General features: G+C 38.3%; 1 protein-coding gene across 4 annotated transcripts in view; it reads left to right on the forward strand.

Moving 5' to 3' along the window:
• Positions 1-1,651: 1,651 nt before the first annotated feature.
• Positions 1,652-22,157, forward strand: part of COG6 (component of oligomeric golgi complex 6) — an 88,897-nt gene continuing 68,391 nt past the window's right edge. For 3 of the 4 annotated variants that reach the window (XM_045474918.1, XM_045474925.1, XM_045474922.1), the window contains exons 1-4: positions 1,678-1,935; positions 5,017-5,160; positions 10,538-10,609; positions 15,077-15,135. In XM_045474918.1, the coding sequence (XP_045330874.1) occupies positions 1,783-1,935; positions 5,017-5,160; positions 10,538-10,609; positions 15,077-15,135 (428 nt within the window). In that variant the 5' untranslated portion in view covers positions 1,678-1,782. Of the gene's footprint in view, positions 1,936-5,016; positions 5,161-10,537; positions 10,610-15,076; positions 15,136-22,157 lie in introns of all 4 variants that reach the window. The other variant, XM_045474920.1, reaches the window with a different exon arrangement.

A 22,157-nucleotide genomic window follows, 5' to 3' on the forward strand; every position in this document is an offset into this window, starting at 1 on the left:
GAGAAGTACAAGTGAGCAAAGAAAAATAGACCATAATTACCCTACCTTAATAATCTCTGTTAATAATTCAGTGGCACATGGGTTAAGATAGGAATTTTCAGTCCATTCAGAAACGTACAAAATGAAAAGTAAAAGCCTCCCTTCCCCAGGAAAGCCACCCTGTAAAAAAAGAAAAAGCTAAAGTTTAAGTGTATCTGTCTCTTTCTTACACAAAGGGATCACGCTATATGCACTATAATGCATGTTGCTTTTTCCATATATTGTATTTTGGAATTCTTTCTACGTTAGCATTTAAATTTCCTTTGTGGTAGATAACAGTTGCATAGTATTGTTTGTTGTTGTTGTTGTTGTTGTTGTTGTTGTTGTTGTTTTAAGTTTCTTTATTTTGAGAGAGAGAGAGCAGGGGCAGAGAGAGAAAGAATCCCAAGCAGTCTCCACACTGTCAGTGTGGAGCTCGTCATGGGCTCGAACTCACAAACTGTGAGATCATGCCTTAGGTGAAATCAGAAGTCAATCGATTAACTGACTTAGCCACCCAGGCACCCCAATTGCATAGTATTGTACTGAGTGAACGAACCATAATTTATTTGTTCAGTACTTTATCAGTGGACACTTTGGTTGTTTCTAGTTTCTCTTTCTCTTGCTCCCTCCCTCCTCTTTATTTTTCCCTCAATAACACTTGCAAGTTTTCTTCATCTAAGTCCTATGTATTTCTTATTGGGGTCCTAGGGACTTTACAGTCGTTTCTTTTTGCCAGTTGAGCCATTTCTTCACTTGCCGGAACTGGGGTGAGTGTCTTGGTCAGGTATACATATATGTCTACGTCTATGTCTATAGATACACACACGGACAACGCAAATTAAGGACAAAAGCTAAATGGTTAGTGTTTCAGAAAAATACTAAACAAGAAGTTCAGAGATTTTGTTCTGATCCAGTTTTTTTTTTTTTAAGTGAGAAAAGAAATGTAAAAAACAACAATATTTGTTATCTAGACCCTCTGGGGAATTTATTTTTCATCTTATTACTCCCTCATCTGTTATTCTGCAGCTGCACTGGCTTTGGTCAATTCATGGACCCCCCAAGTTTCTTCTTGTCTTTGGACCTTTGCATTTATACACTCTGGGGGGGGGGACGACTTCACCCCATGTTTAAGACTCTCCTTCAAATCTCAGTTTAAATGTGAACTCCTTACCAGACCTTCCTGGGTGAAGTAGGACCCTCCCTTCACTATTCTCTTTCAACTCTGCACTTCAATACCTTCAGAGCACTCATCACAATCTTAACATTTAACTCCTCTGTCTCAGACATCCCCTAATGCCTACTCGAGTACCTAGCATGTAATACACCTTTAATAAATACTTTACCAAAAAAAAAAAAAAATCAGGTAAAATGAATTTAATTACTGTAGAATTTATACGCCAGGCACGGGTGTCAAGTGTATGTTACTCAAATTTAGCTTAGATTTTCATTGATTCAGGATTCTGAAATCCTTTTAACCGTAATCTCCAAATTTTAAACACGATTCGATTTCCAGACCTTATGCGAAACCTCCCCTCAGTCTCCCCTTACCTAAGGGGACCCTAAGGATCTGCCCACCTACCCCTCGCTCTAACCCCGCCTCTCCAGCAGCGTGGCTCAGCTGAGCAGGGCTGGCCGAGCCTTCCGGGACCCGGGGCGCATGCGCGCAGTCCACGCACACGCGCAGTACTCGCGCGGCCGGCGCGGGTCCCGGCCGAAAGCGTAGGGGGTCCCCTCGGAGCTGGGGGCGGGTTCTGCGACACTATGGCCGAGAGCGGTGGGGAAGTGGTAGCAGTACCCGCGTCCGCGGCTGCCAACGGCCTCAGCAATGGGGCAGGCGGGGGCCCGGCGCAGACCAACAACCCGCTGTCGCGGAAGCTGCATAAGATCCTGGAGACGCGGCTGGACAACGACAAGGTAACCGGGGCTGTCAGGGCCCGGGGTCCAGAGTCGTCCGCGGAGTTGACCCTGGCCGGGGGAGGCGTTTGTAGACACTCACTGCCTCGTGCCTCCATCCCTCCGGATCCGGCGTGGGGCGGGTAGGAAGAGGGAGGCCGAGGGCCTCTGGAAAAGCGAAAAGGTGTCTTGGGTGTCACCCCTTATTTGAAAAACCTGTCCTGGAAGACTTTGGACCCGGGTAGCCAATCGTGGAATCTCCGTACCCCGGAGGTGTTCGGGGGTCTGAGCAGGGAGAGAGCAGAGCCCCGGGTAGGCTTAGAAGCCGGTGTCGGAGTAACTTACAAGACAAGACAACGCAAAGGGGGTAGGAGGGACTGGGGAACCCGGATAGGCATAACTGAGCGTTTCCACTTGACGAGTGAGAACGACTGGAGTGATTTGCAGCGCGAGAGAACTACTGCTTGCTCAGAGCTCAAACGAAATAATTTGTATCAGTTTTTGTTGTTAGCTAAGCACTGTCTGTGATATCTGGGCTCATGCTGTTTTTCTTTGCAAGATAAACTGTCCACATCCTCTCCCGAGTAGCACCTGAAACTCCTCCGTTCAGCCTCTGTCCTAGGTGATGATCTCTTCTGTATTTTTGAATCTTTAGGTAAATTCGTCATGCCAGTAGACATAAAGAAAAAGTATATGTAGCAGTGAGAGAGACCTTTATAGATAAATTTGTAGGTAACTGAAAATAAGCCGTCAATAAGAATGTGCATAAAAAATAACATAATATAGTAAGAAAGACGGGCTCTGGGGCCACGGCTTATTGGATACAGCCATCAAACCGAAGCACTATGATTTGAGTAAGTCCTTTAATTTCTCTAAGCTTGTTTCTCATCATTTCTAAATTGGGACTTCTGCTGGTAACTTTCTCAGGGTTGTTGTGAAGATTCACCAAGAGAGTCTGTCTGGAGTTCTCAGCACAGTGCCTGGCCCTTACTGTTTCTTATTAAATGTTCATGTTATCATACAGTTCATTAAGTGTTTAATGTGTCTGATACTGGCATGTATGATCTCATTTAATACAGCTACTATGATGTAGATAACATTATCTCTCTTTTTACCCAGGAGAAAAATAAGGTATGGAAAAAGTGTAACTAGGTTAAATCACATTATCAAATAACTGAGGAAACTGTAATTTGCACCTGTGTGTGTGGTCTTGTCCATTCATGATTTACTAACCACTTCTGAGCCAGGCCTAGGAAATTTCAAGGTTGTAGTCAAAAGAAGTGGCTTCATTCTATGGTTTTCCTTTTCTTTCTTTCTTTCTTTCTTTCTTTCTTTCTTTCTTTCTTTCTTTCTTTCTCTTTATATGAAATTTATTGTCAAATTGGTTTCCATACAACACCCAGTGCTCATCCCAACAGGTGCCCTCCTTAGTGTCTGTGGTTTTTCTTCATCTTTTTCTTTTTTGTACAGTAAATCTTTGTAATGGTCTTTTAAATATAGAACTGAATTTAAATAGCTTTATTGTTTTTGTCAATCCAGCCAATATCGCACAATACCATGTTAACAGAAACACAGAAACCTGTTAGGATATATGCTAGTTCAGCTGTAGGAATTTGTATCTGGAGTTAGGGTACTATTTGATATCCTGGGCTTGGTCTTCTTTCTCCCTTCTGTCCTCTATGCAGACTGTCTCTGTAAGAGAGGTCTCTTTCTTTCATGGTTTTATTTTTTTAATTTTTTTTTTTTCAACGTTTATTTATTTTTGGGACAGAGAGAGACAGAGCATGAACGGGGGAGGGGCAGTGAGAGAGGGAGACACAGAATCGGAAACAGGCTCCAGGCTCCGAGCCATCAGCCCAGAGCCCCACGCGGGGCTCGAACTCACGGACCGTGAGATCGTGACCTGGCTCAAGTCGGACGCTTAACCGACTGCGCCACCCAGGCGCCCCGTTTCTTTCATGGTTTTAAATAGCAAAAAGGGTGGTGATTCTCAAATTTAGAACCCTGTTCTTGACATCTCTGCTGAACTCCAGATTTGTAACAGTCGGTTGTTCATATGACAGCTCCAATTAGATACCTGATCGACATCGTAAAAACTTAACACAGCCAGACCCTTAGTTTTTCTCCAAACTGGTTCTGCTTTCCACTGTTAGTAAGGAACATCAGGTACCCACAGAAATAAAAAGTGTATAAATAGTTTTGATTCCTGTCATTGTTTTCACATCGTGCATTCAGTCCATTAACAAATCCTATAGGTGCTGCCTTGAAAAAAAAATTGTTTCGGATCATCTCCCCTTCGTCTGCAATGCTACTGTCTTGTTCTAAGTCACTGTCAAATCTTGTTGGGATTATTTTAGTTTCTTCTTCTTGCCTGCTTCCTTTCTTGCCACCCCCCCCCCCCCGCCCCCCATCTGCTCTCCTCACAAAGTTGGAATAAACTTTTGAACATATAAAGCACATTATATTACTCCTTTGCCTAAAACCTCTAGTGGACTGGCTTGGTTCCCATGGATGCCTTTCCTGTCACTCAGGCCTCTGTTCCGAAGTCACCTCAAAGAGGCCTTCCTCTCTGCTGCCAGTTACTGAGTTCTCTGCCTGGAGGCTACAGGTGGTGCTTACTTCTTACATACTACATCCTTCCAGAGGTAGTTTATCTATTCACTGGCAAATATGCATGCACCATAGTCCTTTCTCTTTTGTAACAGTTGGTATTATAACTGTTTCTATACCTTGTTGTTTCACTTACCGTATCTTGAAGTTTATATTAAGTACATAAAGAATTTTCATCTTTCCTAAAATGGATATATCATGATTTCTGTAACCAATCCTCTTTAGATGGGCATTGAGGGTATTTCCAGTCTTGACAATTCCAAACTATCCTGCTGTGAATAATCTCTTATATATGCTACAATACACAAGTAAGTAGATCCTTACTGTGTTCTGGAAGTAAGTTTACTATTCAGTACTGTGAAGGCCATCCAGTATTTTTTGATTGTTTAATGCAAACATAATTTGAAAATGATTTCATTAAAATTTGGCTTGAGATTAGGAAAACATTTGAAAATCAGTCCCAGTAATTGTCTTCTGTTATCACTTGTGTAGGAGATGTTGGAAGCTCTCAAGGCACTTTCAACCTTTTTTGTTGAAAACAGTTTGCGGACTCGAAGGAATTTACGTGGAGATATTGAACGCAGAAGTTTAGCCATCAATGAAGAGTTTGTCAACATTTTCAAGGAGGTGAAGGAAGTATGTAAATTCTTTTTGTTTTACATTTATTGAGAACTTAACTGTATGCCTGACTCTGTGCTAAATATTTTTATGAATTGGGTTGATACGTTTACTATTCGTGTACCGTGTTCAAATAGAAGATTTAACTACTTACTCTCGCAGCATCTAGGTCCTTCACTTAGTGTGATTTCTGAATCTGTGACCTCCACTAATGCTGCTTCTTAAGAAGTTGTAACATTTGTTCTAGGATATTCTCTTAGAAATTTTTAAAAATTTTTTTAAATGTTTATTTTTGAGAGAGAGAGAGAGAGAGAGAGACAGACAGACAGAATGAATGTGAGTAGGAGAGGGGCAAAGAGAGAGGGAGACACAGGATCCGAAGCAGGCTCCAGGCTCTGAGCTGTCAGCACAGAGCCCGATGCGGTGCTCAAACTCATGATCCCTGAATTCATGACCTGATCCAAAGTCGGATGCTTAACTGACTGAGCCACCCAAGTGCCCCGAAATTTTTGCTTTTTTAGCAACAAGAAGAAACATTTCTTTAAATGACTTTCCACTGAAATTTTTCCTTACTGAATAAACCTCCTTGGATAACCACTTCTCCATTGGAGATTAATGAGGAGTGAGTTATTTTAGTGCATCATAAATTATGAAATTTTCAGATTAATTCAGATCAGTTACTTCAGTGCATAAATAATTTATCGTATTTGAGTGAGCAGTCTACTCACCATGGGGTAAAAATGGATTTTACTTATTATGTTATTATATTTATTATGCAATACTTTGTTAATTTTGTTAGTATCACATAATTATTCTGTGTGAGGTGTATGTGTTATATATAATGTTAATGACTAATTAATAAACAGATTATATTTAACAGTTCAGAAAGATTTCACTAAGGCTAAAATCTGGAAGGTTGAAAAGAATGTTTGGTTAAGTGTTCATAAAAATAGAATAGGGATGCTTGGGTGGCTCAGTCGGTTGGGCTTTTGACACTCAATTTCAGCTCAGGTCATGATCTCATGGTTTGTGAGTTCGAGCCCCGCATTGGGCTCCATGCTGACAGTGTGGAGCCTGCTTGGGATTCTCTCTCTCACCCTCTTTCTCTGCCCCTCCCCTGTTCACTTGTTGTCTCTCTCAAAGTAAATAAACATTAAGCAAAAATAGAAAGAGTACTCATGAGCACATCCAGATTGTGTTCTCTAAACACCATTTCCCACTGAAAGAGACAATGTTGCACATATCAGAAAGCAGGGACGCTAAGACTATGGGGAAAGCGGCAGAAGAACTTTGGAGCTAAGTTGATGAGGCTTCCACTGGCCAGAGGTAGGACAGTTAGAGCATCAATAAGAATAACTGAGTGGGCTGAAACCTATCAAGCATGTTTAAACCCAAAGATTCAAACTGATACTAAAACCCAAAAAGAGCCCTCATTGGTTATATCTGGTGGATATAAGGGAACCAACTTATTTTGAAACCTAGTAAATAAAAGGAAAGGGTCCAACATTTATCCTGTCTTTTGTTCCAACTACATAGAATTGTTGGGAGGAAGCTGCTCTTTATAACTCTATTCTGTTGAAGAGATGAAGAGGGATTGATAGAATATTTTGCCACCGTTGTTGAATTTATGGATCTAGTTCAAGGTTTCTCAACTCGGCACTGTTTACCTTTTGGGTCACACAGTTGGGCTCACACTATTTAGGGTATTGAACAGCATCCCTGGGCTGTAACCACTCACTGCCAGTTGTACCACTTTTTCCTTAGTTGTTCCGCCCAAATATTTCTCCAGACACTGCCAAGTGCCACGGTGGGGGACCCAGTTGCCCCAGTTGAGCACCACCGATCTAGCCATTGGTCATCATTGGCAGCTAACCTCACAAAGAGAGAAACATCCGTATCTATCACTTCTAGTAAAAGTATACAACACCATCTATGAAAAATTCTTTCCAGAAAAATGAACCAGAATACGATCAAGCTTCTAGACCTAACTGCCCGTTTATAGAAAATACTGAGATCAGAGGAACATGTTAACACCACAAATATGCAGTCAGAAAATGCAGAGTGTTGGGAACTATACAAATGAATTTCTTCAACAAATAAATTGTAAGACAAAGAGAAATAGGGAGGAGTGAGACTCTGTAGATTAAAAAAAAGAAATGAGAAGTAGCAACCAGTAGCAATTTGTGAGTCTTTGTTAGTTCGTGACTTGAAATAATTATTTAAAATTGAGACAAGAGGGGCGCCTGGGTGGCGCAGTCGGTTAAGCGTCCGACTTCAGCCAGGTCACGATCTCGCGGTCCGTGAGTTCGAGCCCCGCGTCGGGCTCTGGGCTGATGGCTCGGAGCCTGGAGCCTGTTTCCGATTCTGTGTCTCCCTCTCTCTCTGCCCCTCCCCTGTTCATGCTCTGTCTCTCTCTGTCCCAAAAATAAATAAACGTTGGAAAAAAAAAAATTAAAAAAAATAAAATAAAATAAAATTGAGACAAGAGACTGGAATGCTGACAAGACATTTGATATTAAGAGATTATTGTTAAATATTTGGATGTGAAAGTGGCATGTTTTAAAAAGTTTATTTATTTTGACAGAAAGAGTGTGAGTGGGAGAAGGGCAGAGAGAGGAAGACTGAGAGAATCCCAAGCAGGCTCTGCACCTGCCAGCACAGAGCCAATGCAGGGTTCAAACTCATGAACCATGAGATCATTACCTGAGCCAAAATCAAGCGCTGGACGTTCATCCGATTAAGCCACCTACACCTCCCAAAATGGCATTTTTTAAAAAAGTCTTCTTAGAGGGGCGCTGGGGTGGCTCAGTTGGTTAAGCATCTGACTGCGGCTCAGGTCATGATCTCAGGGTTCGTGGGTTCACCTCCACATCAGGCTCTATGCTGACCGCTCAGAGCCTGGAGCCTGCTTTAGATTCTCTATTTCCCTTTCTCTCTCTGCCCCTCTGTGCCTCACACTCTGTCTCTGTCTTCTCTCAAAAATAAATAAACATTAAAAAATTTTTTTTTAAATCTTGGAAGTAGATATTGATATATTTATGAATGAAATGATATGACATTATGCATTCAAAATAATTCTGTTTGTCGGGGAGGGAGAAAGGGATGGAAGAAAGATAGAAAGTGGGTAGAGAGGGGGCGCCTGGGTGGCTCAGTCGGTTAAGCACCTGACTGTTGATTTCAGCTCAGGTCTTGATCTCACGGTCTGTGGGTTCTGTGTCAGGCTCCGTGCTAAGGCTGTGGAGCCTGCTTGGGATTCTCTTTCCCTCCCTCTCTCTCTCCCTTCCCCCTCTTGTGCATACTCACACACTCTGTGTCTCTCTCTCTCAAAATAAACAAACTTAAAAAAAGAAAAGGAAAAAAGAGAAAGTGTGTAGAGAGATAGATGAAACGAGTGGTTATGGGTTGGTAATTGTTGAAGGTAGGTGGTATGACATTGACATTCATATTATCTCAACTTTGAGATATTTTTGAAAATTTTCCATAATAAAAAGTTTTTTAAAAGCTTATCATACACCAATTATATTTCACAGCCTGTAACTTTATTTAACTGGGGGAGAAAAAGTTGACTGTAAGTTCAAATACTTTATAAGTAATGTAAAGGTCATTGAATTACAGTAATGAAAACTCTGCATTTAGGTCACATATTCAGAGATGTGATTTATATTATTTGACAAATCAGATCCATTTGGTACATTATGGTGGCTAAAGTAAATATTAGGCGTAGTTGTTCTTGACCTAGCTGGCTGGTAATGGCAGTGTTGTTCGTTTGAGATTACACAGTGAGATTTAAGGGAATGGTGAGATGAGTTTACTTAGGTCTCTGCTGTTGCTGATATTAATTGATATTTTGAAATCATCCTTTTTTTTATTTTTTAATTTTTATTTAATTTTTGTTTTTTATTTGATTTTTTTATTACTTATTCACCTCAAAGTAGCTTAGGACTTCATTTAATAATTTGATTTATATCCTATTTATAGTGAAATGTAGGAACATTTAAAAACATTGGGTACTCTGATAGTTCTGTTTCATTCAAAGCACTTTTGGAGAGAAGGGAGAAAAATCTTACTTCTAGAACTTAGATTTATGCTCATATTCTGATAAGTGATTTTCTAACTGGTTCATCCTCACACTTTGTTTACAGCCTCACCTGGCTGCTTTCTTATTACTTGCCCTCTGACTGGCCTGTCCCTTCATAAGAACTGTCATGTTTCTATTTGAAGGTCTGGGCATGGTGCTGAAAGGGATTGTCTGTGGTCTGCCACTGAAACTTCCTTGTATATCTTCCTGTTAAGTGACACCCAATTGTGAAAAAGAAGATGGGAGTGCAGTATGAAGCTAAATGTGGTTTTGTGATACCATTTTTCAAATCATATTTTTCATTGACTCAATAAAGACTAGAGAATGGTTTGGTAAAAAGTATAGAGCCTGGGAGACCTGTTGAAAAAAAAATGATCAGTTCACCCAAGTGGTACCAATAGACCTGAACCAAAGTAGTAGCTCTTAGAGTAGTAAAAAAGAAACAGAGAATACATATATATTAAGGATATAAATGACAGGACTCAGTGGCCAGTTAAATTCACATGTATCTGGAGGGGGCTAGAGATGGAAGGACAGAGGGAAAGAATGTTACTGAGAAAATTACCAGGTTTGTGGCATGATCCAATATGTGATGACGAGAGAGAGGAGGCACTATTTTTAGTTTATTGGGTTTTCATATTTGCTTGTTTTTGTTAACTGAAAGTTACAAACAATCCATTATAGAAAAGCTAGATAAGGTCAGAAATAGAACAATTGTTTATGACCCTATCACCCAGAAATAACCTTGGTCATTATTTTACTGCCTGGTTTTCCTGTGTTTTTCTATACACATATATGTACTTTTCTTAAAAAATGGGGGATATTATATGCATTGTTTCATAGTACTTTTATTTTTTTTACCTTATATAGACATCCCTCCATGCCAACGAAAATACACACACACACACACACACACACACACACAATTATTGTTAATAAATGCAGATTTCCATTGTGTGTTTGAAAATGTTTCACATTTTCCATTTGTTTTAGGCAATTCTGTTGATCATCTTACATATGTTGTTGCACACTTACCTGATTCATTCCTTAGGATAAATCTTAATTTTAAAATTCTGAATGATGAGGTAGTCATATTTTATTTGCTGTTTCCTATTGTCACATCTTTTAAAAAGCTTATACTAATTTCTTTATATCTGTTCTAACATTAGATGTTATTATTTTAATTATTTCCAATCTTAAATATGGGATCTTTTGTCATGCTTTGCCAAAAAAAAATTCGTGAGATGAAAATAAGGATTCGGCTAAGAGAATTTCTTTAATAATATATGTAGTGCTGTTGTCTTTTTTTCTTTTCAGGAACTTGAAAGCATAAATGAAGATGTTCAAGCGATGAGCAGTTGTTGTCAAGACATGACAAGTCGTCTGAAGGTACTGTATAATGGCTGGATTTTAGCCTAGTTCCTGGTTCAAAGTAAACTTTCAGAAATCGTTAGCTAAGTCTGTCAAATATACGGATATCTAATATATCATGCCCAATAGGAAGTTTGAGTGTAAGTATTATGCTTATTTTTTTAACTATAAATGGGTTTCTTTGCATGATAGTTTACTGTTCAGTTAACTCCTGAAGCCTTTATATTTTGATCTAGCCAGCGTAGAGCTAACCGATGAACCTTTCAATCCTATAATATCCTGTAAGTCCAGCAGAAATGAGTTCATTGGTAGAAAGTCTTAGGAGTAAGTCGACACTAAAGCTATGCTCAGCAAAGACCCAGATTAATTATGATTTATGTCAGCACCCCCCACCCCCCAAACACACACACACACACACAGCACCCCCCACCCCCCCAAACACACACACACACACACACACACACACACACACACACACACACACAAAACCTCAGGAAAATATCTCTGGTTCTATGTCTGTTTATTAAAGCAGTTTCAGGGGCGCCTGGGTGGCTCAGTTGGTTGGGCGTCTGACTTCAGCTCAGGTCATGATCTCACAGTCCGTGAGTTTGAGCCCCGCGTCGGGCTCTGAGCTGACAGCTCAGAGCCTGGAGCCTGCTTTGGATTCTGTGACTCCCTCTCTCTCTGCCCCTCCCCTGCTCATGCTCTGTCTCTGTCTCAAAAAAAAAAAAAAAAAAAAGTTTGAAACGTCTAGTTTGGTTGCATTACCCTCATTTATGTAATTTTGGAATACTGAATAGACTAGGGTTTCCCCATGAGAGTCAGTCATGATTGTATTTACCACCTTCACATTTATATTTCAAACTTATACCTTTAAGATTCTCCTAGAACTGTTGAGAGCGACACTGACTCTAGGAAGAATCATTAATCTATGCATATTCCCCAAATTAATCATAAGCTACTTACATGATCTGTCTCTAGAACTAGGCAGTTTCCTGTTTCTCTAAAATTTTAGCTTTCCTAGCCTTATCTAAATTTCAGTACTCTTACTAATACATCAAATATTATTGGCATATCTATTCAATCTTTAGATCTTTATTATATAGCCCTTAAGTAGTCATAAAATCTTTGCTAATTATTGTCATTTCACATTTTTTGCAGTATTACTTCTGTCGCTTAGTATTACTTTTGTTGTTTGACGATTCTGTTTCTGTCACTTTCTCTTTATTTCCTTTTCTCATCTTCTAGCTTCCTTGATTTAATGCCTTTTCTCAAATTACACTCTATAAGATTTTCTATACTATACTCTTGAATTTGTTTTGTAATACTAATTTTATGTTTTGTGTTATACAGGATTACTCAAGTTCCTCTTTTTAGTGGTTGTATCTCATTGCCTAATTCTTACCCTCAATTATATTCTTATTCTTTTTATTATACCTATTTGTAGATGGAAAAGATCAAAGTATTTTAATCCTTCGTGCTGTTTTCAAAACATATTAGAAGTATTTTAAATCACAGAGTATCCTCTTCATTTTGTCCTCGATATTTTCTTTACATCCGCCAACCCTATTTTTTCCCCCTATAATGGCATGGGCCCTTCTTCCTTTCTTTCCTTTTTTATATCAGTTTTACTGAGGAAGAATTTATGTGCAGTAATAAACTGCATTCATCGGATGTGTACAAATCGATGTGTTTGACAATTATATACCTAGGAAACAGCTACCATAATCACGATGCAACATTTTCGTCACTTTTTAAATTTCATGTTTAAAAATATTTTGCACTACTTGTTGTTTACATTCGATTTTGATTCTTGTATTAGCAGGGATTAGATCGGTGACTTTGGAAGTTTTCAGCCATTGGCACTGATTTATTTGCATATGTTTTTGGAATCTTAATGGTACCCGCTCAGACTGTCAACTCTAGAATAAGGTTTTCAGTTTATCCATAGAGGAAAGTATTACTTTTTCATTTTAGGATGTTAGACACAGGACTAATTAAATTAGCTCATATTTTAAAAAGTATTTTGGATCGGGGACATTTTAGAAATTATTATTACAAGATACTGAAAAAATATAACCAGTGATTTTTTATATGCTGTGGCTTTTCCCTTTGTGGATTGGCTTGGATAAATTACATTTAGAGGCATATGTTTATTATTTAATGAGAAATAATCATCCTCAACATTTAAGATAAATTGGAAATTGTTTTACGATAATGATCTTCACTGGTATTATTAAACATTAGTTTCGGATCGTTACCACAGTTTATAAATGAAGAGTCAAGAAATATGCATAATTCTTACTGCATCACATTGTAATCAAGTATCTTACGTCAGTGATTAACAGGTGGTGTTTTTTGTAAGATATACCTTCAATTTAATAATGACTGCAGCTAAAAAAAGAAGCTAGGAAGCACTTTTTGATACTGATTTTGTGTGGCATTCCTTTTTCACAAATATTAAAATGTAAATATATTTTAGAATTTTTAAAGTATTTTAAATATTCTTGAAAATTGTACTAAGCAGGAGTAAGGTGGCAGTGGATCCTGAAAGTAAAATGGGATTAGGAAAGATGAGGAAGAATTGGAAGAAATTAGTAGATTTAAAGAGTAATAATTTTAGAATAGTACCATGGAAGTCATTGTGTTCGACTCCATTCCTCAAAAGTTATTGATGTGCTGAATTATCTAGGTTCAAATCTGTTTTCTTAACAAATACCTACTGTTTGCTAGGCATGCGATTTGGTTGCAAGGAGCACGGACTCAGATGGAGGTGGGGCTGGGGCTCTTGTTGATGGGATACCTGTATGAAGCAGTAAGGCAGAAACGTTGCTGACAGTCTGAAAGATTGTAGAAGGCTTAGGCCTCTAAGAACCCAGAACTTGCAGGGGGCTGGGGTTTCCTGTGTAGATCTAATGCAGCTCTAGAAACTTAGCAGCAGAAGCTTGCTCTTTATGATCGTGTTCCAGCCTGGAAATGACCCCGTATCTTCCCATATTTGCTCTGGTATCCTATCTTTAAGAGACTGACCTTCTATAATATGTGTTTGTCTGCTTTATACAGTTGACCTTTGAACAATGAGGAGGTTAGGGGAGTTGACCCCCGTGCACACAGAAATCCATGCCTAATTTTTGACTCCCCAAAACTTAACCATTAATAGCCTACTGTTGACCAGAAGCTGTTAACATACACAGTCAAAACACATTTTGTATGTTATATGTATATATTATATACTGTATTCTTACAATAAAGTAATCTAGAGAAGAAAATGTTATTAATAAAATCATAAGGAAGAGAAAATAGATTTACAGAACTGTAATGTATTATTTAAAAAAATTTTTTTACATTTATTTTTTATTATTTAAAAAAATTTTTTTTTTCCTTTACTTATTTTTGAGAGACAGGGAGAGACAGCATAAGCAGGGAAGGGGCAGAGAGAGAGAGGGAGACACAGAATCAGAAGCAGGCTCCAGGCTCCGAGCTGTCAGCACAGAGCCCGACACGGGGCTCGAACCATGAACCTTGAGATCATGATCTGAGCCGGAGTTGGACGCTTAACCGGCTGAGCCACCCAGGCACCCCTATAGTGTATTATTTTTAAAAATTCCTTGTGTAAGTGGACACACACAGTTCAAACATGCGGTGTTCAAGGTCAACTGTAATTTCCACTTACTAGTGGCTTTATTTATACATAATTCTAGCCCACTCCATGTCCCTCAAGGGCATGGACCCCATGTCTCCAGCTGCATACACCCACTTGTTTCTCCTCTCTTTGCTAAACACCTTTATGTTTAGGTCTTTGAGAATCTGATTAGCTACATTTTCTTTTGTTTCAGTCTACTGTAAAATAATTGCCTAATCTTAGGATAGAATAGCTTTTCATCAAGTTTTCATTCCTGATCCTTTCGACTCTGGCTTGGGGAAGGAAGGATTGCTTAATACAAAACTTGTCGGTAACAGCCCTGTGTCCTTCAGATAGGGCTATCTCTGATCTTCCCCAAAACCCTATATGAGGGGTAGTTTGTGTATTCCACCTCTCAAATGTTTATCTCCATCTTGAGCATTTCTGTTCAGTTCCACACCAGCGTTTCAGTGACTTAACTTACAACTCTATTTAGAGGTCTTATGGTATCTCAAGTCACATGTTCATAACGGAAGTCATGATTTTTATTCCGACCTTGCTTTTCCAGTAGTTCTGTTTCACTAAAAACATCATGAATTGTCAAATGCCTTAGCGTCCTCACACCATTTTCTTTCTTGTAAGCCTTGGCGTTGTGTCTGCTGAGAACTCTGAGCTTCTCTTAGTAAAGGTAGTATATGAGCCTGGTAACATCTAGTTCAGTTATTTGGCCTTTTTAAAACTTTTGAGCTCTGGAGTGTGATCTCACATGCTGTTAAGTTTGAGCTTTAGTAAGTGGTACTATTAGTTTTCTGAAATATAAAAAAGTCGAGATGTGCTCATGTTGGATATGTTTATAATTTTAGGCGGCAAAAGAACAGACTCAAGATTTGATAGTAAAAACCACTAAGCTTCAAGCTGAAAGGTAAGTTTTTCTTTGTACAGTTTCTTCTTCATTAATTTGGAGATTAAGTGGAAAGAAAATTATAGGTAACTCCAAATCAAAGTTAAAATAATAAAAAATATGATTCAAAATTCATACAGCATGTAAGGTTCTAAGCTATTATCCAAGAGGAAAATAAACAAAACAATATTTTAGGAGTATCAAACTTGATTGGGGTTGAAGGATTATTCACTCTTTGGAGATGACAATGTGTTGTTTATTGTTTGCTACGGATTTAAAAAAAAGATTGCTTTTTAAAAAAAAAATTTTTTTTTTCAACGTTTATTTATTTTTGGGACAGAGAGAGACAGAGCATGAATGGGGGAGGGGCAGAGAGAGAGGGAGACACAGAATCGGAAACAGGCTCCAGGCTCCGAGCCATCAGCCCAGAGCCTGACGCGGGGCTCGAACTCACGGACCGCGAGATCGTGACCTGGCTGAAGTCGGACGCCTAACCGACTGCGCCACCCAGGCGCCCCGATTGCTTTTTAAAATGTAGATGATTTTAGATTTTTGATAGTCTTATTTTTATTTTTTCACATTCATTGTCTCTTATTTTTAGCTATGGTCTGTCCTCTCTAATATAATTAAGAGTTAACTGCATAAGTTCTTCTTGTGGTAGTTTACAAATAGGTATGCTAATATTTGTTGACTGAATAAATGGGTGAATGAAAGTGAGTAGAATATGGATTCATGTATTGTGTATTACAGTCTTTTGTAATCAGTTGTTGGTTTGACTGTCTCTCTTCTTACTAAACTGTGAGCTCCTTGAGAACATTGACAGTTTCCTAACTCTCTTTGTATCTCCAGTGCCTAATGCATTGTAGATTCAATAAATAATTTCTGAATAAATGAATATGGAATACAGCTAATCTGACACCAAGAAAGGAACATAAAATAAAAACTGAAAACTGAGCATTGTATTGGAGCTTGTAACATATTTGGGACCCTGATTAATGTTTATAGGAGGCAACATTAGAACATTGTGTTTCTATCTGTATATTCTCAAAACTAGGCAACGTTGTTCATGTTTATTATTTTAATAAGCCGATGAAAGTGTTTTGGCTGGGTATGCTTTTGGGAGTGAAAATTTCTGACATTCCAGTATCTCAAGAGCTAGGGATATGATGTGCCAAGTGAACATTTGTGGAAAGTATTGTAGGAAAGTTACACAGCAGAAATTATAACAGATTGCTGGAAGCTGGCCGAGAGTTGTTTTTCCATTTTTAAGTATTACCTTATCTTTTTAGCAAGAAACTTTGTCAAATAAGCAGTTAGCTTTAAAAATAGAAATTCTGTGGGCTTATTTGAATAACATGCCATTCTTATTAAGACAGATGTATAAATGATATGAATATTTTTCCAACTACATTAGAAGTTCAGTCATTGTGATAGCTGATGCTCTAATAGGTAAAGTTTGATGTAGAATTGTCTTCACAGAACTGCGGTTAATATTTCTTTGTAATATTTAGTTGATAGAAGATGGGTTTCATTGATAATCAGGAAGTGATATCCACATAAATATACTTCCATATTTTTTTAAAGTTTATTTATTTATTTATTTATTTTGAGAGAGACAGCGAGAGGGAGAGAGAGAGAGAATCCCAAGCAGGTTCTGCACTGTCAGCATGAAGCCTGACACAGGGCTTGATCTCATGAACTGTGAGATGATCTGAGCCAAAATCCAGAGTCTGATGCTTAACTGACTGAGCCACCCAGGTGCCCCTACTTCCATATTTTTTAATGCTATTGAAGTCATTACTTTATATATATACATATATATTTTTTAAGTTTTTAGGTTTATTTATTGATTTTGAGAGAGAGGTCAGGGAGCACAAGTGGGGGAGGGGTAGAGAGAGGGAGAAAGAGATTCCCAAGCAAGTGTTGCATAGCGTGGAGCGGGATGCAGGGCTCAAACCCTGGAACCTTGAGATTATGACCTGAGCCGAAGTTGGATGCTTAACCAGCTGAGCCACCCAGGCGCTCCATATATTTTTTTATCTCTTGTGAAGGCCCACCAGCCAAATTTCTTTCTAGAATCAGAGAAACAATCTCTGGTGAACGTTTATGTTTCTTTTTGAGGTATAGTATGTTAAAGTGGAAAGAATGTAGGCTTTGAAGACAAAAACCTGAATTCTAATCTAAATTTTGGGTAAGAGTTCATTAGATTTTTAATTTTGAGCAAGTTACTTCTTAACTTCAGCCTCAGTTTTCACATCTGAAAAAAGGGAATAGCTGATTAGGTGATTTACACAGGAGCTGAACACATTGCCTGGTAATCCGTCAAGGGACACTACCCTTCTCTCCTCTTCCAGAGCTTTCATTAGACAAAGCTATCAGCACATCTTGTGTCTACATTCGCTTTGATGGCTGGGAAGCTTAGGTTATAGTTTTCCTCAGCTATGTTATTTACTTTCTCACCCTTCCTTACTATTTCTTACTATTTTATCTTTTAATAGTTTTAACTGTATTTTAATTGTGCTATTTGTTATAAACTACTTTAATTCAGGTTTTGCAGTTTGTAACAAAAACACAATACTTTATTTTGCATAAACATACATATAAAAATATATTACAGAAACATATTTGTTCGGGCAGGAAAGCTTAGAGACCTCTTTTCTTCTTATTCTCATTTGTATGTATAAAATGCAGAGGAAAAAAAAAACTAAAATCAGCTACAACTTTACTACACAGGCATAACCACTGTTAACGTTTTGGCATATTTCCTCCCAGTGTGATCATACGTGTATAGTTCTGTTTTACTTTGTTCACTTATATTTTATGTTCACTTTTGGGGTGCCTGGGTGGCTCAGTTGGTTAAGCGTCCAACTCTTGGTTTCAGCTCAGGTCATGATCTCACTGTTCGTGAGTTCAAGCTCCCTGGGCTCTGCACTGACAGCTTGGAGCCTGCTTAGGATTCTCTCTCTCCCCCTCGGTCTGCCCCTGCTTGTGTGTGTGCGTTCTCTCTCTCCTCTCTCTCTCAAAAATAAATATATAAACTTGAAAACAAATTTATGTTCATTTTTCTATGTCTTTTACTTAGAAAAACCATGCTTTTTAATGGTGAAATTATATTTCATCTTGTGAATGAACCAACACGTATGTTAAACATTCTTATATCACTGAATATTAGTATTGTTTCCAATACTAAAAATAATGGTTTGGCGTGTGTTTTTAAATCATTATGTGCAGTTCAGATTATTTCCTTAGGATGTACTAAGGAAATAATGTATATTGCCTAAATTGCTCTCCAAAAGGATTATACCAATTTACATATTTGTCGGCAATAAATGAGAATGTCTCTTTTATTAAACCTTTGCCAGTAGTAGGTATTGTCATGAAAACTTTGGCAATTTCATAGATGAACAGTAGCATCATACTCCTAATTTATATTTTATTGAATGTTGTTGGTGGGTAAGTCAGCTTTTTTTTTTTCATTTTGTCTTGCCATTTCTATTTCTTAATCCTTTTTTTCTTTTGTATCTTTTGCCCATTTTTAAAATCTTTTTCTTATTATTTTGAAATTATTTGGTGAAAGTGAATCTAGAAGTTAGAGTTAAAATATGGCAGAGGCAGATTTTCAGGAAAAGAAAAAGAAGGCACCATAAGATTCATAAATCATGTTCTGAGAATGCTTGAAGGAATCATTATCAGGATTAGTCTGTTTATTTTATTTTATTTTATTTATTTTATTTTATTTTTTTTTGCAGTTTCTAAACTTTTTTTATTTATTTATTTTTTAATTTTTATTTTATTTTTTATTTTATTATTATTATTTTTTTAATATATGAAATTTATTGTCAAATTGGTTTCCATACAACACCCAGTGCTCATCCCAAAAGGTGCCCTCCTCAATACCCACCACCCACCCTCCCCTCCCTCCCACCCCCATCAACCCCCAGTTTGTTCTCAGTTTTTAACAGTCTCTTATGCTTTGGCTCTCTCCCACTCTAACCTCTTTTTTTTTTTTTTTCTTTTTTCCTCCCCCTCCACCATGGGTTCCTGTCAAGTTTCTCAGGATCCACATAAGAGTGAAACCATGTGGTATCTGTCTTTCTCTGTATGGCTTATTTCACTTAGCATCACACTCTCCAGTTCCATCCACGTTGCTACAAAAGGCCATATTTCATTTTTTCTCATTGCCAGGTAGTATTCCATTGTGTATATAAACCACAATTTCTTTATCCATTCATCAGTTGATGGACATTTAGGCTCTTTCCATAATTTGGCTATTGTTGAGAGTGCTGCTATGAACATTGGGGTACAAGTGCCCCTATGCATCAGCACTCCTGTATCCCTTGGATAAATTCCTAGCAGTGCTATTGCTGGGTCATAGGGTAGGTCTATTTTTAATTTTCTGAGGAACCTCCACACTGTTTTCCAGAGCGGCTGCACCAATTTGCATTCCCACCAACAGTGCAAGAGGGTTCCCGTTTCTCCACATCCTCTCCAGCATCTAGAGTCTCCTGATTTGTTCATTTTGGCCACTCTGACTGGCGTGAGGTGATACCTGAGTGTGGTTTTGATTTGTATTTCCCTGATAAGGAGCGATGCTGAACATCTTTTCAAGTGCCTGTTGGCCATCCGGATGTCTTCTTTAGAGAAGTGTCTATTCATGTTTTCTGCCCATTTCTTCACTGGGTTATTTGTTTTTCGGGTGTGGAGTTTGGTGAGCTCTTTATAGATTTTGGATACTAGCCCTTTGTCCGATATGTCATTTGCAAATATCTTTTCCCATTCCGTTGGTTGCCTTTTAGTTTTGTTGGTTGTTTCCTTTGCTGTGCAGAAGCTTTTTATCTTCATAAGGTCCCAGTAATTCACTTTTGCTTTTAATTCCCTTGCCTTTGGGGATGTGTCGAGTAAGAGATTGCTGCGGCTGAGGTCAGAGAGGTCTTTTCCTGCTTTCTCCTCTAAGGTTTTGATGGTTTCCTGTCTCACATTCAGGTCCTTTATCCATTTTGAGTTTATTTTTGTGAATGGTGTGAGAAAGTTGTCTAGTTTCAACCTTCTGCATGTTGCTGTCCAGTTCTCCCAGCACCATTTGTTAAAGAGGCTGTCTTTTTTCCATTGGATGTTCTTTCCTGCTTTGTCAAAGATTAGTTGGCCATACGTTTGTGGGTCTAGTTCTGGGGTTTCTATTCTATTCCATTGGTCTATGTGTCTGTTTTTGTGCCAATACCATGCTGTCTTGATGATTACAGCTTTGTAGTAGAGGCTAAAGTCTGGGATTGTGATGCCTCCTGCTTTGGTCTTCTTCTTCAAAATTCCTTTGGCTATTCGGGGCCTTTTGTGGTTCCATATGAATTTTAGGATTGCTTGTTCTAGTTTCGAGAAGAATGCTGGTGCAATTTTGATTGGGATTGCATTGAATGTGTAGATAGCTTTGGGTAGTATTGACATTTTGACAATATTTATTTTTCCAATCCATGAGCAGGGAATGTCTTTCCATTTCTTTAAATCTTCTTCAATTTCCTTCATAAGCTTTCTATAGTTTTCAGCATACAGATCCTTTACATCTTTGGTTAGATTTATTCCTAGGTATTTTATGCTTCTTGGTGCAATTGTGAATGGGATCAGTTTCTTTATTTGTCTTTCTGTTGCTTCATTGTTAGTGTATAAGAATGCAACTGATTTCTGTACATTGATTTTGTATCCTGCAACTTTGCTGAATTCATGTATCAATTCTAGCAGACTTTTGGTGGAGTCTGTCAGATTTTCCATGTATAATATCATGTCATCTGCAAAAAGCGAAAGCTTGACTTCATCTTTGCCAATTTTGATGCCTTTGATTTCCTTTTGTTGTCTGATTGCTGATGCTAGAACTTCCAGCAGTATGTTAAACAACAGCGGTGAGAGTGGGCATCCCTGTCGTGTTCCTGATCTCAGGGAAAAAGCTCTCAGTTTTTCCCCGTTGAGGATGATGTTAGCTGTGGGCTTTTCATAAATGGCTTTTATGATCTTTAAGTATGTTCCTTCTATCCCGACTTTCTCAAGGGCTTTTATTAAGAAAGGGTGCTGGATTTTGTCAAAGGCCTTTTCTGCATCGATTGACAGGATCATATGGTTCTTCTCTTTTTTTTTGTTAATGTGATGTATCACGTTGATTGATTTGCGAATGTTGAACCAGCCCTGCATCCCAGGAATGAATCCCACTTGATCATGGTGAATAATTCTTTTTATATGCCGTTGAATTCGATTTGCTAGTATCTTATTGAGAATTTTTGCATCCATATTCATCAGGGATATTGGCCGGTAGTTCTCTTTTTTTACTGGGTCTCTGTCTGGTTTAGGAATCAAAGTAATACTGGCTTCATAGAATGAGTCTGGAAGTTTTCCTTCCCTTTCTATTTCTTGGAATAGCTTGAGAAGGATAGGTATTATCTCTGCTTTAAACGTCTGGTAGAACTCCCCTGGGAAGCCATCTGGTCCTGGACTCTTATTTGTTGGGAGATTTTTGATAACCGATTCAATTTCTTCGCTGGTTATGGGTCTGTTCAAGCTTTCTATTTCCTCCTGATTGAGTTTTGGAAGAGTGTGGGTGTTCAGGAATTTGTCCATTTCTTCCAGGTTGTCCAATTTGTTGGCATATAATTTTTCATAGTATTCCCTGATAATTGTTTGTATCTCTGAGGGATTGGTTGTAATCATTCCATTTTCATTCATGATTTTATCTATTTGGGTCATCTCCCTTTTCTTTTTGAGAAGCCTGGCTAGAGGTTTGTCAATTTTGTTTATTTTTTCAAAAAACCAACTCTTGGTTTCGTTGATCTGCTCTACAGTTTTTTTAGACTCTATATTGTTTATTTCTGCTCTGATCTTTATTATTTCTCTTCTTCTGCTGGGTTTAGGCTGCCTTTGCTGTTCTGCTTCTATTTCCTTTAGGTGTGCTGTTAGATTTTGTATTTGGGATTTTTCTTGTTTCTTGAGATAGGCCTGGATTGCAATGTATTTTCCTCTCAGGACTGCCTTCGCTGCATCCCAAAGCATTTGGATTGTTGTATTTT

The sequence above is a fragment of the Leopardus geoffroyi genome, chromosome A1 (assembly GCF_018350155.1).
Source record: "Leopardus geoffroyi isolate Oge1 chromosome A1, O.geoffroyi_Oge1_pat1.0, whole genome shotgun sequence".
In the NCBI taxonomy this organism is placed as follows: domain Eukaryota; kingdom Metazoa; phylum Chordata; class Mammalia; order Carnivora; family Felidae; genus Leopardus; species Leopardus geoffroyi.